The 16,727-nt window shown below is 38.9% G+C and overlaps 1 protein-coding gene across 1 annotated transcript in view; it reads right to left on the bottom strand.

Moving 5' to 3' along the window:
* The window catches only part of RYR2 (ryanodine receptor 2), a 470,020-nt gene that overhangs the window by 299,557 nt on the left and 153,736 nt on the right, over positions 1–16,727 (bottom strand). Inside the window, exon 5 of the mRNA XM_064509351.1 lies at positions 3,093–3,113. Coding sequence (XP_064365421.1) covers positions 3,093–3,113 — 21 coding nt within the window. The remainder of the gene's footprint in view (positions 1–3,092; positions 3,114–16,727) is intronic.

Below are 16,727 nucleotides of genomic sequence, written 5' to 3'. Positions count from 1 at the left end.
CAGCGTAAGGTGAAACTCCTGTCCCTCAGCATTTTAAATTTAAGAAAAATATAGTTGGTTTCCTCTATAAAATCTTCAGGGGAAAAGCTCTTCAAAGTAATCTGTCTTGAAAACAATCATTCCTGATGGTGTAGAGCCAAAATTTCAAAAATACTTCAGCATCCAACATCTCACATGCAGACAGCTTTGAAAAAAGGCCAGGGTTTTGAAACCATAGGAGCTCTAGAAAGTTCCCATTACCAACAGCAAATTCTGTCACAGTGCTAAGTGTTTCTTATGAAAGTCAAGCCACAACATTCAGCTGCTTTTATGAGAACAGAAGTCCTTTAAAACTCAAGCCCTGTAAGTATATAGCACCCATCTCTGAAAATCTGCACACTTCTTAAATACCGCAAACCAATACCAAATCACGGGATTCCTGTCAGAAACAATGGATGTAAGAATTCACAGCAACAAAGATATTTTAAAATTATTTCATCAATTTCATAATCATATTAAAAGAGGAAAAATGAAAGGCAAAATGAGAGGAATCTTTTCACTATGCATTACTCAATTTCAGACTGTTTCATTACTGGTATTTTTACTGTAAATAAGGTATACTCAGTGTCTTAAAACTTTCAGTTGAATCAAATGTCGTCTTTATCCCCTGGTAGTTTCATTAAAAGCAGTTTTCAAATATGAAATGGCCAGAATGACAAAGGTAAGCTTTACTTTCATTAGTTTTTATGTTTTGTGAGATGTTCTCAGTGCATCAGAGAGCAATGACGGGAATTAGTATTCAGCAGAAACATAGGTCAAAATCCAAAAAAGCACTTACACTTCTGCTTAGCCAATTTTCTAGACAAAGTCAGTAAGCCTCATTCAAAGCCTGAAGAAATCAATAGAAGATACACTGACATCATGATTTATGTTTGCACTTCCATTCAAACTTGAGCCCAAATTTTCAGATGCGTTTGAAAAGCCATGCAGAAACGGAGGGCTTGTGAAAAGTAACCAACAGCTGACAGACAGGAAGAAGCCCCTTTCACAACTGCCTCTCCAGTCTGACTAGGTGTGTGCAAATCCATTTTTGCGGAAAGTCAAACAAGCTAGCTCAATAACTGTCCTTTTCAGATGCAACTTTCAGTTTCGTACATGCCTTTAAGGCATTTTGGATCGATACGTACATCCTCAATCCTCATCAACTCCGCTAGCAACAGTCTGGAATTACAGAGAGGGCTGAGAGCTGCTTTACAGGGCAAACTGGGGTTCGTGTTTGACACAGAGCCAGCACCCACTCCCTCCCCTTCGGTTAAGAAGCTGTGTGGATTACAAAACACCAGTTCTTTAGCTGACCTAACTCAGGAAGAATCATTCCAAACTGGCTTTCATGATAAATGTTTTATTTTAAAATGGCTTAAGGGCCAATGCCAGTGAAGCAATCTTTCCAAAGCGTAAGATGCTGATGTTATTAAATAGCAATTAAGCAGCCTGAGGTACAAATTCCAAATTAAAAAGGCAGATCTGACTTACTTTTATGTAGATAATACTGTATTTTCTAAGAACACACTCTTTGATTACTTTAGTCAAAAGATATGCCGTATCAGGGTGTAAACAAATACACTTCTGGCTTTTTCTTTCATGCTTCATGAAGTATGAGGCCAGATGCACCTCCCTTTTTTTTCCTTTTTCCTAAAGCACTTGTTCTGTTTTTGCTGTCTTTCTCTTAATAGCAGAGAAACAACAATGTGAGTTTGTACAAGTCTGACAATCATTAATCTTGTAATCAAGGAATAAAAAGCACAGAATCTAAAGACTTAAAACCAACCTCTCACATTTGTATTTAAAGAGTTAGACAAAAATGGGAAGGAAAATTGACCATCATCATGGTTTAAAACACATCCCAAACCAATCTATGCAAACAATTCACTAACTGTCAAAATGTCAAATTCACAGAATATGAGTAATAATGCTGTCATATTGATACAATTGCCTAAAAATTAACACTTACCAACAGTTACTGATTAATGAATTATTATGAAATACAATAAGCATTTCATAGATATTATTCATAATATAAATAACTGGGGATACAGGAGTCGAAAGGGTGTTGCAAAGTCAAAGCCGCCACTTAAACAATGTATTTACCTACAGAAGTCTTGACCAGTTCATAACTTCAGTCACTGTTATACTCTTAATTGCAGATTAAATTTCCATAAAGCCTAGCTGAAATAGAGTGAGACCAGCGCTCTAGCTATGTTATTGGTCATACACCAAAGAACGTCACAGTTGTTTTCTGTGTGTTTTCAAACTAAATATTAAGGAATCAAGGAGGTCCTTATGATCCAAATTTTCAGAGAGGCTAACCTTTTTCATATGAATAAACCATAACACAACAGTTTTATGACCACTGACTTATACATATACTGATGGTAGATACTATATTAGAGAAAAACATATGCAAATGCACCATATAAAGGAGTTACATATACACACCACACAAATATTCTGTTCAGTTCCCAATACAGACTACTCCATGAAGAAAAGGATAGCATGGTATACACAGACACATTAGGAAAGGCCTTAACAATTTTGTGTGGCTTAAACACATTCAGCAGAAATTGATGTGCTTTGAATTTCTAATTGCTTAGATCTACGAATGATTTTTTTTTTATTCTGTAGCAGCTGTTCTCCATCATTAAGTATATACATTATTTGCAGCTAGATAAAGCATCACACATTATTTATTGATATTAATTATCTTATTGCCATGCATTTCAGGATTACAACGTCTAGCTGGAAAAGGCAGGGAGGGTTACAGAATGGAGTTAATAACATTAGACAGCAAGGCTCAAAACTAACAGGCAATCATCATAACTGTGTATTATGCAATTCTAAGATCAAATTACAAGAGATAAAAGTCACTATAGCATGAAATTTGGTGTGACATAACTCAGGAATGACCAGATCCTAAAAGACAATGTATTTGCCTCTCTTTTTGAGCCATGCAAGTTGAAGGGTCATGAACACAGAAGGTATAAAAACAGACAAATTAGACTCAGTGGCAACATGAAACATTTGGGATCAGGTGAATAAAAGACAGAATCACATACCCATTTTTCCACATCAACTAGCTGTAGAAAGAAAAAGCAAGAAATCAGTAAATCTCCTCTTTTAATACAGCATTTCAGAGTATATTTTGAAGTTACTGTTTCACATTTTAGGAAATCTGTCTTACAGGAATGAGAAGCCATTCTCCTGACATCTCCTCTTTAAAAAGCCAATACCTCACTTTTTCTCATTTTATGAGAAGCACTTCAAATTCTGGAAGCCCAAAAATGTCCATCTAAACATCAACATAAACAAACAACAAATGAAGACTAATGCTGAATTAATTCCATATTCTGTACCAACCTGTCAAGAAGTACAGCACACAGTTGCACAGAAAATATTTCTCTACTCTCTCCTGAGTAAAGCTCTGTTACAAGTGAATGTTTTTCACTTGAAAAGGTTTAGTGGCTGCTGTTCCAGACTTGTCATTTTACTGAATGCTAAAAGCATGAAATCTAAAATTAGGGGGTAGCTGCCAAACCCAGACCCTGCTACCTGCAGCACGAGAGAATACCTTGCATAAGGACAGAGGAGAACAGAACTCCAAAATGTAATTCCCTTTCCTTGGGGGAATCATAAAGAACCAACGAAAAAGCTTAAGGTTTTGTATTAGCAACACGGTTTCAAGGTTCATTAGGGAAACAGTTTAAATTACTCTCTCTAAAAGGTCTTTGGAAATCCTATGCTCTCAGGAAGGATAAAAAGCATCTATAGAACACATTTCAGTTATTAAAAAAGTTAGGATGGCACTAGCTAATAAAAAGTTATTTGGCACCAATGCTACTCCATCTGACATAGATTTGTCTTTGAGCTTAGCACTGAAAACACTGCAGCTTATCAAGCCTTCTGTGTTTTTTCCTGCAGGTACAGTGATGTTTTATTAGCAGATGCCAAATAAAAGCTTAGTAAGAATTTCAGAAGATAGCTTAGAGCAAACCATGAGCAATTTTCAAAACCAGTAGTGTTTGGATTCCAGCTTACTTGTGAAATTCTCACTATAAGAGGCCACATTCAAGTACTTAGGTTTCATCAAATAAAATCATTTTATTCAAACTGAATTTTCTCGCTTATTCTTATATATTCATTTCTATTAAAATAAGTTTTGTGTTTTCAATATTGCTACATCTACATTGCCGCTAATGCATGAAGGTTACCTGTCCACTAGTTAACAGTATAAACCTATGAGCGTTTGTTTGACTTGACAATTCCTACCTGCCTTCAGCAATCTGGACTACATTTGAATTTATCAAATAAATTCTGTGATTTGCCTCTAGTTTTCTGTATAAACCTGAGTTTTGTCACCAACTGCTGCTAGAGAAATCCTTTCTAAAAAAGCATGTAGTGTTTCAAAATAAATGCAATATAAGTATGAAAAGATGGAAAAAGATGGAAATATGTTAGAAAAGCAGGTAATAGTGTGAAGCCAAAGAGAAACAATACAACTATGATGTCTTACAAAAAGAAGTAAGAAATAGCTGAGTCTGAGTCATGTGCAAGTCTTTCATTTATCAGCTTGATTTTGATGCACCTTTTGTTTTGCTAAAATTGTTTATGTACTAATAATGCAGCACAAACAAGTTGACTGTGTGTTGATGCTAAAAAGAGCTCATTTAATCCATTCTTTATTGTCTTGCTTTGAGAAGCTCTCTTATTGTCCCAAAATTCAAGCGAAGCGGGCTGCCAGGATTGGTTTTGGAAAAAATCCCCTCAGTGTACATCATCGCATCATCAATTGCTTTGCAGTTGCTAAGCTGTCTATCTAGTTTAATTTATTTTAAAGGACAGTAGCTAGTTTCACAAGTCAAGTTAGCCAAGTTTTTGTAATTGTACACACTAAATCTGCGTTTATATAACCATCTTTAAACAGACATGTCAGCAGGCTTTTGCGTGAGCCACCGGCACCTCCATTCACTAGTCCATGGGGACAACCACTTCAGTTGTGCACGTAAAGTTGTCAGATCCTGCAGTCACAATGATCATACAGGAAAGATTACAAATACATCTGAAAAGGTCTACTTCTGAAAGCACCATCTTTCATTCAACATAATGCATGCTGTAATAAATTCCTGTATTTTTAATTACAGCCATTTCCTATAGCCCTTCTGCTACATGCCCCTTCAGTACCTTCCTGTACCAGGCATGCTGCCTTTTACCTAGCCACCTGTGCGCTAGAGCAGAGCAGCTTTTCCAGCTACTGAAGTCAGGAGAAGAACACTTCCTCCTCCCTTCAGGCCACATTGTCCCAGGCTTAAAACCTGCCTGTGGAGACAAGACGTGCTTAGCTTTTGGTCTAGGTAACACACCCTGCCAGACTTGTCACCTTCAGAGCATTTAGTATCCCACGTGGGGAAGAAAAAAAGTCCTAAGCAAGACTTCATAAGATATTTACTTGCCCTGAAATCCCTGACAATATAGATATGATTAATCTAAAAGCAAATAAAAGCACTCATTCGCAAAACCTAATACAGACGAAATAGCTGTCAAGTTCACATGAACAGACACAAAAAGAAACAACGGATATGCCTGCCTAATCCTTATACTAGGCCTAACCAGATATTCAGATAGCAAGCAAGCGATTCTCACTGATAACTATCTTTGGTCTGCCTTAATAGACAAATCTACGGGGCCCTCCTCTCCTAGTACACATCCTAATTTGGGAAACACTAAGGTTCAAAGCTCCTTCCCTTGATGCATCAATCATTAATCTATGCAAAAAAAGACATCTAACCTTCCCTTCAGCCAAACCACATCTTGTCACCACTGTCTTTGGAGAGGCTAACACCCTTTGGACTTGGACCTGTTCTCACCCCACTTAAGTTTTGCTGAGCTGCTGACTTCTTCTGAGGCACAGATCCTCCAACTAGCCTAGGAAGGCTGAAATTTCAGGAAAGGCCAGGGGGTGGAAGGGGATAGCAGCCACTTCTTGAACTTCCCTCTCACTGAGGTATCTTACACAATAAGCAACTTTCTCTCAGTCACAGATTATGTTAACCATGGTCTGAAGAAATGATACAATCATTTATTTTAAAAAGCATGGTAAATTTTGCCTTGTGACAATAAATCCAAATCTTTGGAATTCAGTAACTGTCCCTTCTGCCTCATCTTCTTTCCTGATCTCTAAGATCATACTGTTTGACATAAGAAAATGTTTAGGTAAGTTTATACTATTTTTTCCTTTTTTTTCTTTATACCACAAGACTATTTTTATAGTATTTCCTCCAGTAGAGGAAGCAGAATCCATCTTAAAATGCATATACCTCAAATGCAGTATGCTACTTAAAAACATTCCTTCTGTATGTGTCTGGGTACTCAAAGGACATTCCCAAAAGAAAATAAAATGACACTGGCTAAGATTGTATATTAAAATTTAGTGGGTTTATTGCCATTTGACAATCTGAATACAGGAAATGACTGTCCTGCCATACATCAGAGTTACCAAAGACTGAAAAATATAATGTCTCCCAGATTTATTTAGAGATTGAGGGCTACTTATACTGCAGTAATCAGTCTTTTTATGGAAAGCTACCAACTTCAAAATAAAAGATTTCACTGCCTATTGTTACCCAGTAGCCATCAACATAACCATTTCAATGGGCAGAAAACACAACACCTCAGAAGCTAGAGAGCAGTGCGTTATGGATATTGCAATGGTATGGGGGCCATTTGTGTGTATGCGTAAGGAGTACGGGGAGTGCTACAAGGAGCAAAATAGGGATGAAAGAATGTACTCCGATATCCAAGGAAAAGATCAAAAACAACATTTAGAATTACAAAATAATTTCTCCTTTAGAGCCAGATGAGAATACTGTACTATAGAGTCTTAATACTTTCCTTAAAGTTTCATATAACTGCACAAAGAAGCCCTCCATGAAGAACTCATGGCTATGATTTAATCATTTACTGTAATATTAAACCAGGAACTGCAGAGAGTGATCTGCATTTGCTGACTTCTCTTCAGAGGTATGCATGAGCTACAGTCTTTTGAGCCAAGAGCTCATTTCAGATGCTTTTAATTCGAGATAGAAGACTGGTATTCCAACAAATCTTTCTGTGAGCTCTAGATATCCAGTGCCACATTAACCAAACACAAGAGCCAGTTACAACAGGAGGACTGTAGATCTGTTACCCCTCTTTTGCATTGTCTCAAGGAGGCATAAACAAGACAGAGAGATATAAAGAGGAGACAAAACGGGGACCTTGCCACCATCATGAGAGGTCTTTCACAAACTCACTTGCTAAAACTTGACATGAAGTAAGCTCACAGAAGACTGCACTGATTATCCACTAATACAGCAACATTAATTACCAGTGCAGGAAGATGACAAGGAAGTGACTTAAAGCTGTGAAAACAGTCTACCATTCTTAATTCTGGCTTGTATAGTCTGTTTTCTTTCAATCCACTTTAACGGCATACAAAAAACTAGGGAACTTTGCTCCACACAGAATAGGAGAATCTTTCTCAGCTGGATATGGCTAATCACACACTCTACAATTATTCGTGAAAACTGCAACAGATGCACTGTCATGATCCACAGATGAGACTGCAACCTGAAATCTCAGTGAAGCAACACATTCCAGCTGGTGCATGTTGTATTTTCCTCTGTGCTTATACTCATTTTCTGAACAGGGAAATCTTATTAGGAACAAAAACAAAAACAAAACAAAACACTCACAGATTTCTTTTTTTGCATTCCTCGCTGAGGAAACTGAGAATATACAACAAAACCTCTGTCTAAAACTCTCTAATTAATGATGTAGATAAGCACGATGACAATAACTAGAACTGCACTCTAGAACAACAAAGCATAAATGTCTGCAAGACAAAAATTCCCCCATAGTTTTTAAATAAAACTGATTTTTTTTCTGTGCAACCCTTGATTGTCTTCATAGCCACCTCCACTTCTTGCTTTCAAGATTCAGCACAGTAACGGATGATGTACCTTCTCTCCTAGCCTAGGATTGTCTTCGCTTGTAGAAGATTTCTGTCTTCAAGATACTCCAAGAGCTGTACTTTTGTATCTACTTGGTTTAGTTCCTTCTCTGAGTGCAACCTTCATCAGCAAAGATAACCGAGAAGAGATGAATGAACTTCCCTTTCCCACAAAGTCCGTTTTTATTGCATCCCTGATCCTGGAAAGAGCATTTTGTGCACATGAGAGATCCAGTGGTCTTGGTAAGGCTACAAAAAGGCCTGCCATCTACCTCAAAAGTAGGAAACTTGTCAGGGGATGATAAAAATGTTTGCCTCTGTGGCATACTTTCCATACAAATGTTCCGAATAGGGCACACTCAAAAGAAGGCCCTATGTTCCAGGCTAGAAATACTAACTTGTTACAGTTCTGTGGTTTGCAATAGAGGATGATGATTTTATTCCTGTTCTTTTCCTTCCCTGAGGTTTTTGACATCCAGAATGCAAAAACACTGTTCCTGCACTTCTTGGATTGTTCCAGTACTTTTACTTGATCAAAGCGCAGTTGATCAAAGTCAAGTCTTGTTCTTTTTGCACCTTACTTGAAATGGCTTGATGCTATATAAGATATAAATATCTGATGCTAAATAAAGTGCACTGAGGAGATAATGACAGTATTTTTTTTTATCTGCAAAAGTTTTGCGCTTTCTTTTTTCCTAAGAAGAGTCATGATTTTAAGTAGACTAAACTACTAAATTACCTCATCTTTCCATAAAGCTTTCCACTGATAACTGGTTTGTCCACATTCATGATACAAAGCCCCACACTGCATGAAATGCTTTGATCTCCACTTATTTCTCTCCTTTCTTGATAGGCATATTCAAAGTTGAAAGGGGCAAACTTGGCAATAAGGACAAGCAGGCATTGGTTACTGAACCTAATAGCTCTGTGTCTCGTCAGGACACACGACTGTCTGATGAAGTCCTAGCCAAAGAATATCTGAAGAAATCATTACTGCAATGCTTGTTACTTTAGTGAGTTATGCCTGGCACCTGCAGACAACTCCTAAGCTAATGAAAACACTCGTAACTACAGAAATACAACTCTACGGTAAGGACATGTTGTTCCAAAGCTTGATTAAAAAATAATTCATGCCTTATTGCACCTACAGCTTGTCAAAAGAGAAAACATATTCTGATCAGTCCTGGGAAATAAGAAGAGCCAATACCTCTGGTTCGTTTATGGTCTTGTAAGATGTGTGGGTTCTGCTAGGAAACATCAAAACATTTCCAGCCCATAATATTTACGCTAGTGCTGTCAGCTTTTTAATAACTAGACTACTGTACTGTAAATGAGAGCTTAAATTGTCAGGAGCCTATTTAACTCCCAGTCATAAGATTTTTTTAAGGAAGCACCTTGATAACTTTGGCTTATTCATTAACACAGAGAACATTTATTAAAAGAAATAAGGATGCTTACCTTTTTCCATTTTCATGAGGGATGAAATTACTCCCCCCCCCCCCATGCTGAGAAAATGAAAAGCTGCCAGCTTTCTGTATTATCTTACTGCTTATTAATACCCAGTAGTTAATGAAGCCAGAGCTCCACAGGTGGAGATGGGCGGATGATCTGAATACTCAAAAATCCACCAGTTACATTCCTGTCCCAGTTTGCCTCCATCCCTTCCCCGCAGCACAGGAAACCTATTTAGCTCTGTGCAGGAAACACACAAGTTTTCCTCATCTCTTAAACACAAGCAGAACTACACACACAAGCCACTAGCCTGCAATGGCTCCTTCAGATAAGGCCTTTTGTATCAGGGAAGGAAGGCTGTATTTTTTCCCCTTGAGCAAAGGCTATCCCTCACATAAAATCAGATGATAGTTTGCTGCTCAGTGGCATGGAAAACAGATTTTATTAAAACAAGGCACCAGGAGAAGTGATTAATTGGCCATGACTGGATGATTAGATGGGAGTTAATAAGCTCATGATGCAATTTAGCTGGAAGTCTGTTTTAATTGACAGGTATCCACAGAAAACAGCTTCCTGAAAAATGAAGTTGTCAAGTATTGGAGTGGAAGGTGTGAAATTAAAATTCTGCATGTTAAAGAAACAGTTTAGTTTAAAATGCATGCATAATGTGTGCAATCTAATGTTTACATTCTGTTAATGAGGTCTGGCATGGATTTATGAATGCACTGCTGTGCCCTGTAATTTGTGTCATTTCAGTGTCAGATTTATATTAGAAAGATAATAATCAGTATATACTGAAAACCTGCTAAACTATGCATAGGGGCAACAGAAGTTGGCTGTATTGAGCTGCAGGACAAATTGAACTTTCCACTACGCATTTACACACTGACAGACTTACAGAAAGCAAATGTGTATATCACTCCTTTTAATCATCACCTTCCTGGCCTCATTTTCAGGAAGCTCCTTCCAAGGAAAAATCCACTCAGAATTAAGGAGGAAAAGGGCTGAAAGTCCCTGTCATTAGATCCAGTTAAATCTATAAGAAGAGATTATTATGAACCAAAAATTCGTAACTGCTTTAAATACGCTAATAAGAAGCATGAGAGAAGGAATTTAGGAAATGTTTCCTACTGAACAGTACTCAAGACACTGGCTGTATTTGCAGCCTCAAACTCCTCAGGAGGCTTGAATTCCACGTTACAGGTGAAGCCTCTGAACACGTTCCTATCTACAAAATATTTCAAAGTGGAATGTGGTAGAAGATATTCTGAACAAGAAAATCAATACTAGGGAAAAGAAAAAAAATCAGAAATGCTTTCCTAAGCATTTTAGCATATAACAGAGAATTTTTCTGCTTCACTGATAAAATGAATCAGGCAGAAATGATCACCTTTTTACTGTGAATAGCACCAAGTCAGTTTATTACATTAATCCCTTGCTTGAGCTATTAAATATCCCAAAGGGATCCATGTGATAAGCTGTTACTTTGTCAGCTGTTTTCAGGATTTTTCCAGCTTGGTATAAATCACCTATGACTGAGATTTTGCTGGAAAAAAATGGTAAAGTCACTAAGATTTCAAAGTCTATCACATGCACTCTTTCTACTCTTAATGCACACCACTACATTCATGAGTTTAGAGCAGACAAGTTGAGTAGGTGCAGAGATTTGAGCTACAGAAAAAAGGGCGGAAGATAGTGTACACTACTGAAATGCAGCAAGTCTCTATTTTAATAGCCGTTTCCACACAAAGGTCTCAGTTCTCTAACAACGTGCTACTTTCTGTTTTACAAGCTCTTCCAATATTTCTCTGGGATTCACGAAAAACACTGGAGTCTCATACTCGCTTCAGTAATAGCATGTAAGATGCTTCCTATAGACTATTTTCTTGGTGGAGAAACACTATGGAAAGTCTGTGTAATATCAAGTCTGGATACAGAAAATGCAGCAATACAGCATCAAGTCAAATGAGTGGACTAGCTGTACAGATTGCAGATGAAGAATGCTACCCAAACATTCAAAGAAAGGTGTTAGCACCTTGCAGCATGCAACTATGATATGATCAATTTATAGGTCTTTTACTCTAATGCCCTGAAGCAACAGGACTACTTTTTTCCATCAGCACTAAATTCTGCAAGCTTGGTACATGACATATTCCTCCTAAACTAACAAAAACGTCGAGAACTTTTTCCTTAAACATACAAAATTTGACTGAGACCACAGAACATTCAGCATGTTCGAAGATCATAATAAATTATTTGAAGAAGATAAAATATTCAACTACATAACACTTCAAAAAGATTTAGTGAATCATTAAAGTAATTCAGGGACAAGGATACTTCTGATCTGAACTGAATGATTCTCCATACAAAAATATTTGGATTCTACCAACTTGTTTAAATTCTTGATATCTGTGTAAAAAAGTCCTAAAATGATTTTTGCACTTTTCAAGTATCCAAAACACTGCATTTACAAATATAGAAGGAAAAAAAAAAGTCCATTCATTGTGGATTAATTCAAATTGCCTGAAATTTGCCCTGGAAAACTTGAGTAGAATTTTAGACACCATTCCTAGAATAATTAAAAGAGATTAAAGTCTCTCAACCGATATAATTTATATAGTTCTGGGACTTAGAAAACACAACCTGCTAAACATCCAAATCAAGAGTTGTCAGCTCCAGTTCCAAACTGGACATAGAAAGGACTCTTTACTTTATCCTCTGCGGGTTCACTACGGAAAGGCAATGGTGGTCTTTCCCCTAGCTAGAGGCTAATGCTGGCTGCTTCACGTGTTCCTCTGAAGAACAGTATTTTACTGAGTAATGCATCTAGAAAATAATGACATTTGTCAAAGAAGAGAGGATAAAAAACCTCTCCTGAAATTCCTTGGAATGGCCACAGGATTTGTCAGTGGTTGGCATTATTACAATTTGCAACAAAAGCACTTCTTCTTTTGAGGAAGTCAATTGTTTATACTCTAGCAAACAAACACCACCTGAAAATGGAACTCAACTAAGAGAGAACAAATACCCTGTTAATTAAAATACACTTCTCCTACATGACTTTTACATACTTTAAGTTATCCTAATTTACCACATTAAAAAATAGCCACTGTAAAAAATTCTGTGAAAAACAGGATTTCCAGATTTCTTCCTCTTTCCACTTTGTATGTACAGTTATCTTCTGTGAGTCATCTAAATATTTTTTTCTTGAAAAAAGTTTTTATTTAAATGTTGTGTATATTTATCAACAGACTGTCCGCTACCAACAGCTGCCCGAGGAGCGAAGCTGTGTGTGCTGTCATGTCCAGACACACTCCACACCGTCAGGAATATTTGAACAAACAGGCATTAGCTACAAAAATCACATCGAAAGCAACAGTATAGGACTTCATAACCTAAATGAATTAGGTCTAAAGCACAGGGCGGCGCGATGCACATTTAGTAAGCGTACAGAGAACCATTTCAAAGGCGATTCAAGAAAGAGAACTGAAGCCGCTAGTGTTAGCACACTGCAACTCCTCAAGAGCAGCAGCTAACACCTTTTCTTCCTCTCCTCTGCTGCCTTCTGCCTCGCAGGCTGGCAGATGGCCAGAGACACCTCTCTGGCTCCTGATACACCAGACTCTAGCACAGTCAGAGACCACCGGCTCTTTTTGCCCTGATTCCTCCTATAGCCTGTCCTTTTTCATTTATTTCACTTGGTGTGCCAAAAATCATTTTTTCTCTTTCTCTTTACAAATTTTCCTCCTGTTCATAGGTGACGTGCTGCTGAGGGTATTAGGTTTTCCTCAGCTGAGGCCTCAGGACCCTCCATTCACTCAGAAGACAAGGACAGGCCCAAGCAAATGCACTTGCATTTGAATCACCCGTTTTCTAAAAGGTGCTGCTGCACTGGCTGCGTGCAGGAAGCAGCTGCTGCAGGACTACACAGCAAAACAGCAGAAATCTCTCAAATGGCCATGCATCAGCAAATTACCAACAGTGGGAACACGCTTACAGAGAAATTCAGGAAGGCCCAAGGGCCATCTTCTTCCAGCGCCTCCTTCCACACCCCACTTGCCTGCTCCCCGCTTCCCGTGACGTTGGAGAGCGCCTCTACCCGCCTGCACCACTGCGTTCGCTCAAGCACTCCATGAGCGTGTTTGAATCAAGAAACTGCAACTCAAAAACCACCCTACCAGCCCTGACAAGAATGAAAAACTGAAACACAAGCTGCCCAGATTTTTCTGCTTTCAGAGACACTTCGGTTTGGAGTCTTTGTGGAACAACCAACCTCAGCTAACTTAATTGACCCGAGCGTGGGTATCTTCATTCGTAAAGCAGATATAGTAACATCCTGTGTCAGAGGACAATGACATAGCTAAATTTGTTAATATTTCTAAGTTAGTCTGATAACCTTAAAAGCAGATGCTAGAAAAGCTGTCATGTAAAATGGAAAAAAATGCATCATCAGAAAACCTTTACACGCTAATGTAGATGTTTTCCTAGAACTGCATGGAAATATCATGCAGCAAAAGAAATTTGAGAATTCAGCACCCGACTTCATTTCAAATTAAAAATCAAAATATACAGAGAATCTGAACAAACATCTTCATATATTTTTCAGCTTTTTAAAATTATTTTTGGTGAAGGGAACAGAGGAAAAGCCTGATCAAGTCTAAAACAGAGGCTGTTTTAAAGCAATGAACTATATTAGCCAAGGAGGTGAGAGGGGTTGAGGGGCCTGGCTTGGGGGCTTACGGGGGCTGCTAATGCTGGGGTCCGGCATTAGACAAAGCCAAATAGCTGCTCACTTGAACAGGGCCAACTCATTGCTGGAAACAGAGATTACCATCAAGAGCAGAGATGATTAAGACAGCCAGCAGGACGGGGATCAGAGTTTATTGGAAAGAGGGAGACGTCACGTCGCTGTGACAAACACGCAGCCTCCTCTGCCTGCACTGCCAAGGAGGCTCCACAGAGGGACGTGGCAGCCAAAAAAGGGAAAAGCATGAAGAGAAGACAACCCCACAGAAGTTAAGTTCACTGCTAGCAGCCTGTAACAGCACCCCGCAGTCTTTTCAAGTTTCTCTGCTCTACTTTTTTCAAAGTATGCTATCTCTATAAGGAAAATTCAAGATTGAGCTTTTTACTAGCATCACTCAAAAAAAAAAAAAAAAGTCTCATCTATTTATCTATGGAGAGAACGGTAAATATCTGAGGCACCAAAGGGCAAAATTAAGACTAGTCTTAAAATATTTACCGAATCTCCCCAAAATGAAGACTCTGTGAATTTAGTGGCAAAGGAAAGAATTTAGAAGCTTTTTTTTTTTTTTTTTTTTTTTTTAACACCAAAACTGTATAGGGCGGTTTGCACTCTTCTTTTTTTTTCCTTCTTAAAATATCCTTGAATATTTTTAAAAGTTTATTTTAAAAGCATGTATTTATGACTCTAAGGAGGACTGTTTAATGGGATTTGTCATCTCACTTCCCCAGTCATGTGGAGGGTTAAGGAACAGCTATGTCACTAGCCACAACCAGCTGTCTGACCAACACATACCGGAAGAAGAGGTTGCAGCATGGACAGAAAGGGAAAGCTGCTAGGGAAAGGGAGGACGATCCTCAACAAACTTGACAGCTATCAAAATGTCTATCAAAAAGCCATTTATGGATCAAGATCAAAAGCTTTACAAAAAAACTGAAGCAATGAGTAATACCTCTCCTTCTTGCTTATCATGCCAACAGCACGCCTCCAGAAGTGTGGACCTTAATTTTCATTTGGAAACTAAAGGACTGATACACACAGAGAACTCAGGGATAGTCAGTACAGCACACACCCATTTTTGTTAGCCTAAATTTTTTAAGAAAGAAAAAAAAAAACCCAAACAACAGGCATACAGGCATGTGGCTGCTTTTGAAGGGAAAGGGCTCCGGCCAGACAGCCTGCAGGAGCTCAGCAGGAGCCTCTACCCCAGCTGAGGTCCTGCAGACGCTCCAGAACGGAGCCCGCTGGCTCAGGACCCGCCACCCCACGTGGAGGGCAAAGGCCGCCCAGCAGGCAGGCCACGCTGGCTGCTGCGGTCGGCTGCTCCTGCCCCGGCCGGAGCTCCCCAGGGGCTCCCAGTCCTGCCACTCTCTGGGACAGGGCCATGCCTGCAGCATGCTGCAGCGCTCAAACACTCCCAACTAAACTCCAGCCTTAGCACAGGTTGGGTGACCCTGATGCACACACTAAGACAAGATCTTGGGTTACAGTTCCTGCTGAGTTTTGAGCTCATCCAGGCCTCAGTAGCCCTGCTGCTCAGAGGTGAGCTTAGCTGAGGTGGGTGAGATCCCACCTCCGGTGAAGAGCAGAGCTCTGTAGCCCCTGCTGAGTTCAGATCCCAATGGAGGCTATAAAGCAGGTGTCTCTGCTGCAAACCCAGAGGCAGGATCTCACCTCTGCCAGAGGCACCTGCTCCCAATTCTCAACTCTTTCTCTGTCCAGCTATAGCCCTGGTCTGAGACCCTTCATTTCTTTCCTCTTCCTTCTCTCCTCCCTCCCAACTCAGGAGTTGTTTATATCCACATAAGTAAATTAAGATAAAAATGCCAATTCTTTATGATGATAGAGGAACAAAACCCAAATCTGCCTGATAACCCCTAGATTTGGAACAGTACAAATCTTGCACTACAGCAGTATTTAAATATTTAAAATATACTGACATAACTTGCCGGCTTTGCAAGCTTTTGTTTTTACCATTTTTATTGAAACAAAAAGTTAAATGGCTGTCTTGCGCTACCTTCCAAAACAGAAACCATACCTTCTCTGCAAAAACCCAAAAGACTAGAACAGCTGTTAAGGAATAGTTAGACATCAAAAGAAACCATTTTTTCACTGACAAATAGTTATTGGTTGTGAGACAAGAAGTTATCACTGGAGCTGTCATTTCTGCTAAGATAGTGTAGATTCACTCAGTGATGTAGCTAGCATGGGTTCAAATTTTGCACTGCCACAGGAAGGGGCAGATGTATATGTGCAGATAAATCCTCATACCAGTAGTACCTATGCAGAACTGTTTAGCAGCCACTGCCAGATCATGCAAATTTATCACCAACCTTTGACATACCACACAAGCAATATGGAGATGAACTCTAATCCTTCCCAGACTCAACGCCCTCCTGTTTCCTATTCAGGATAGGAAATCAGTCTGTTCAGTCTCTCACCCCTAGCTCTACCTCTTATTTTCTTTCAAATGCTACACATGTATTTGCCCTTCAAATGTTCTCCTCTAGG

Source organism: Dromaius novaehollandiae, chromosome 3, assembly GCF_036370855.1.
Source record: "Dromaius novaehollandiae isolate bDroNov1 chromosome 3, bDroNov1.hap1, whole genome shotgun sequence".
NCBI lineage: Eukaryota > Metazoa > Chordata > Aves > Casuariiformes > Dromaiidae > Dromaius > Dromaius novaehollandiae.
This window is presented reverse-complemented; position numbering and strand designations above follow the sequence as displayed.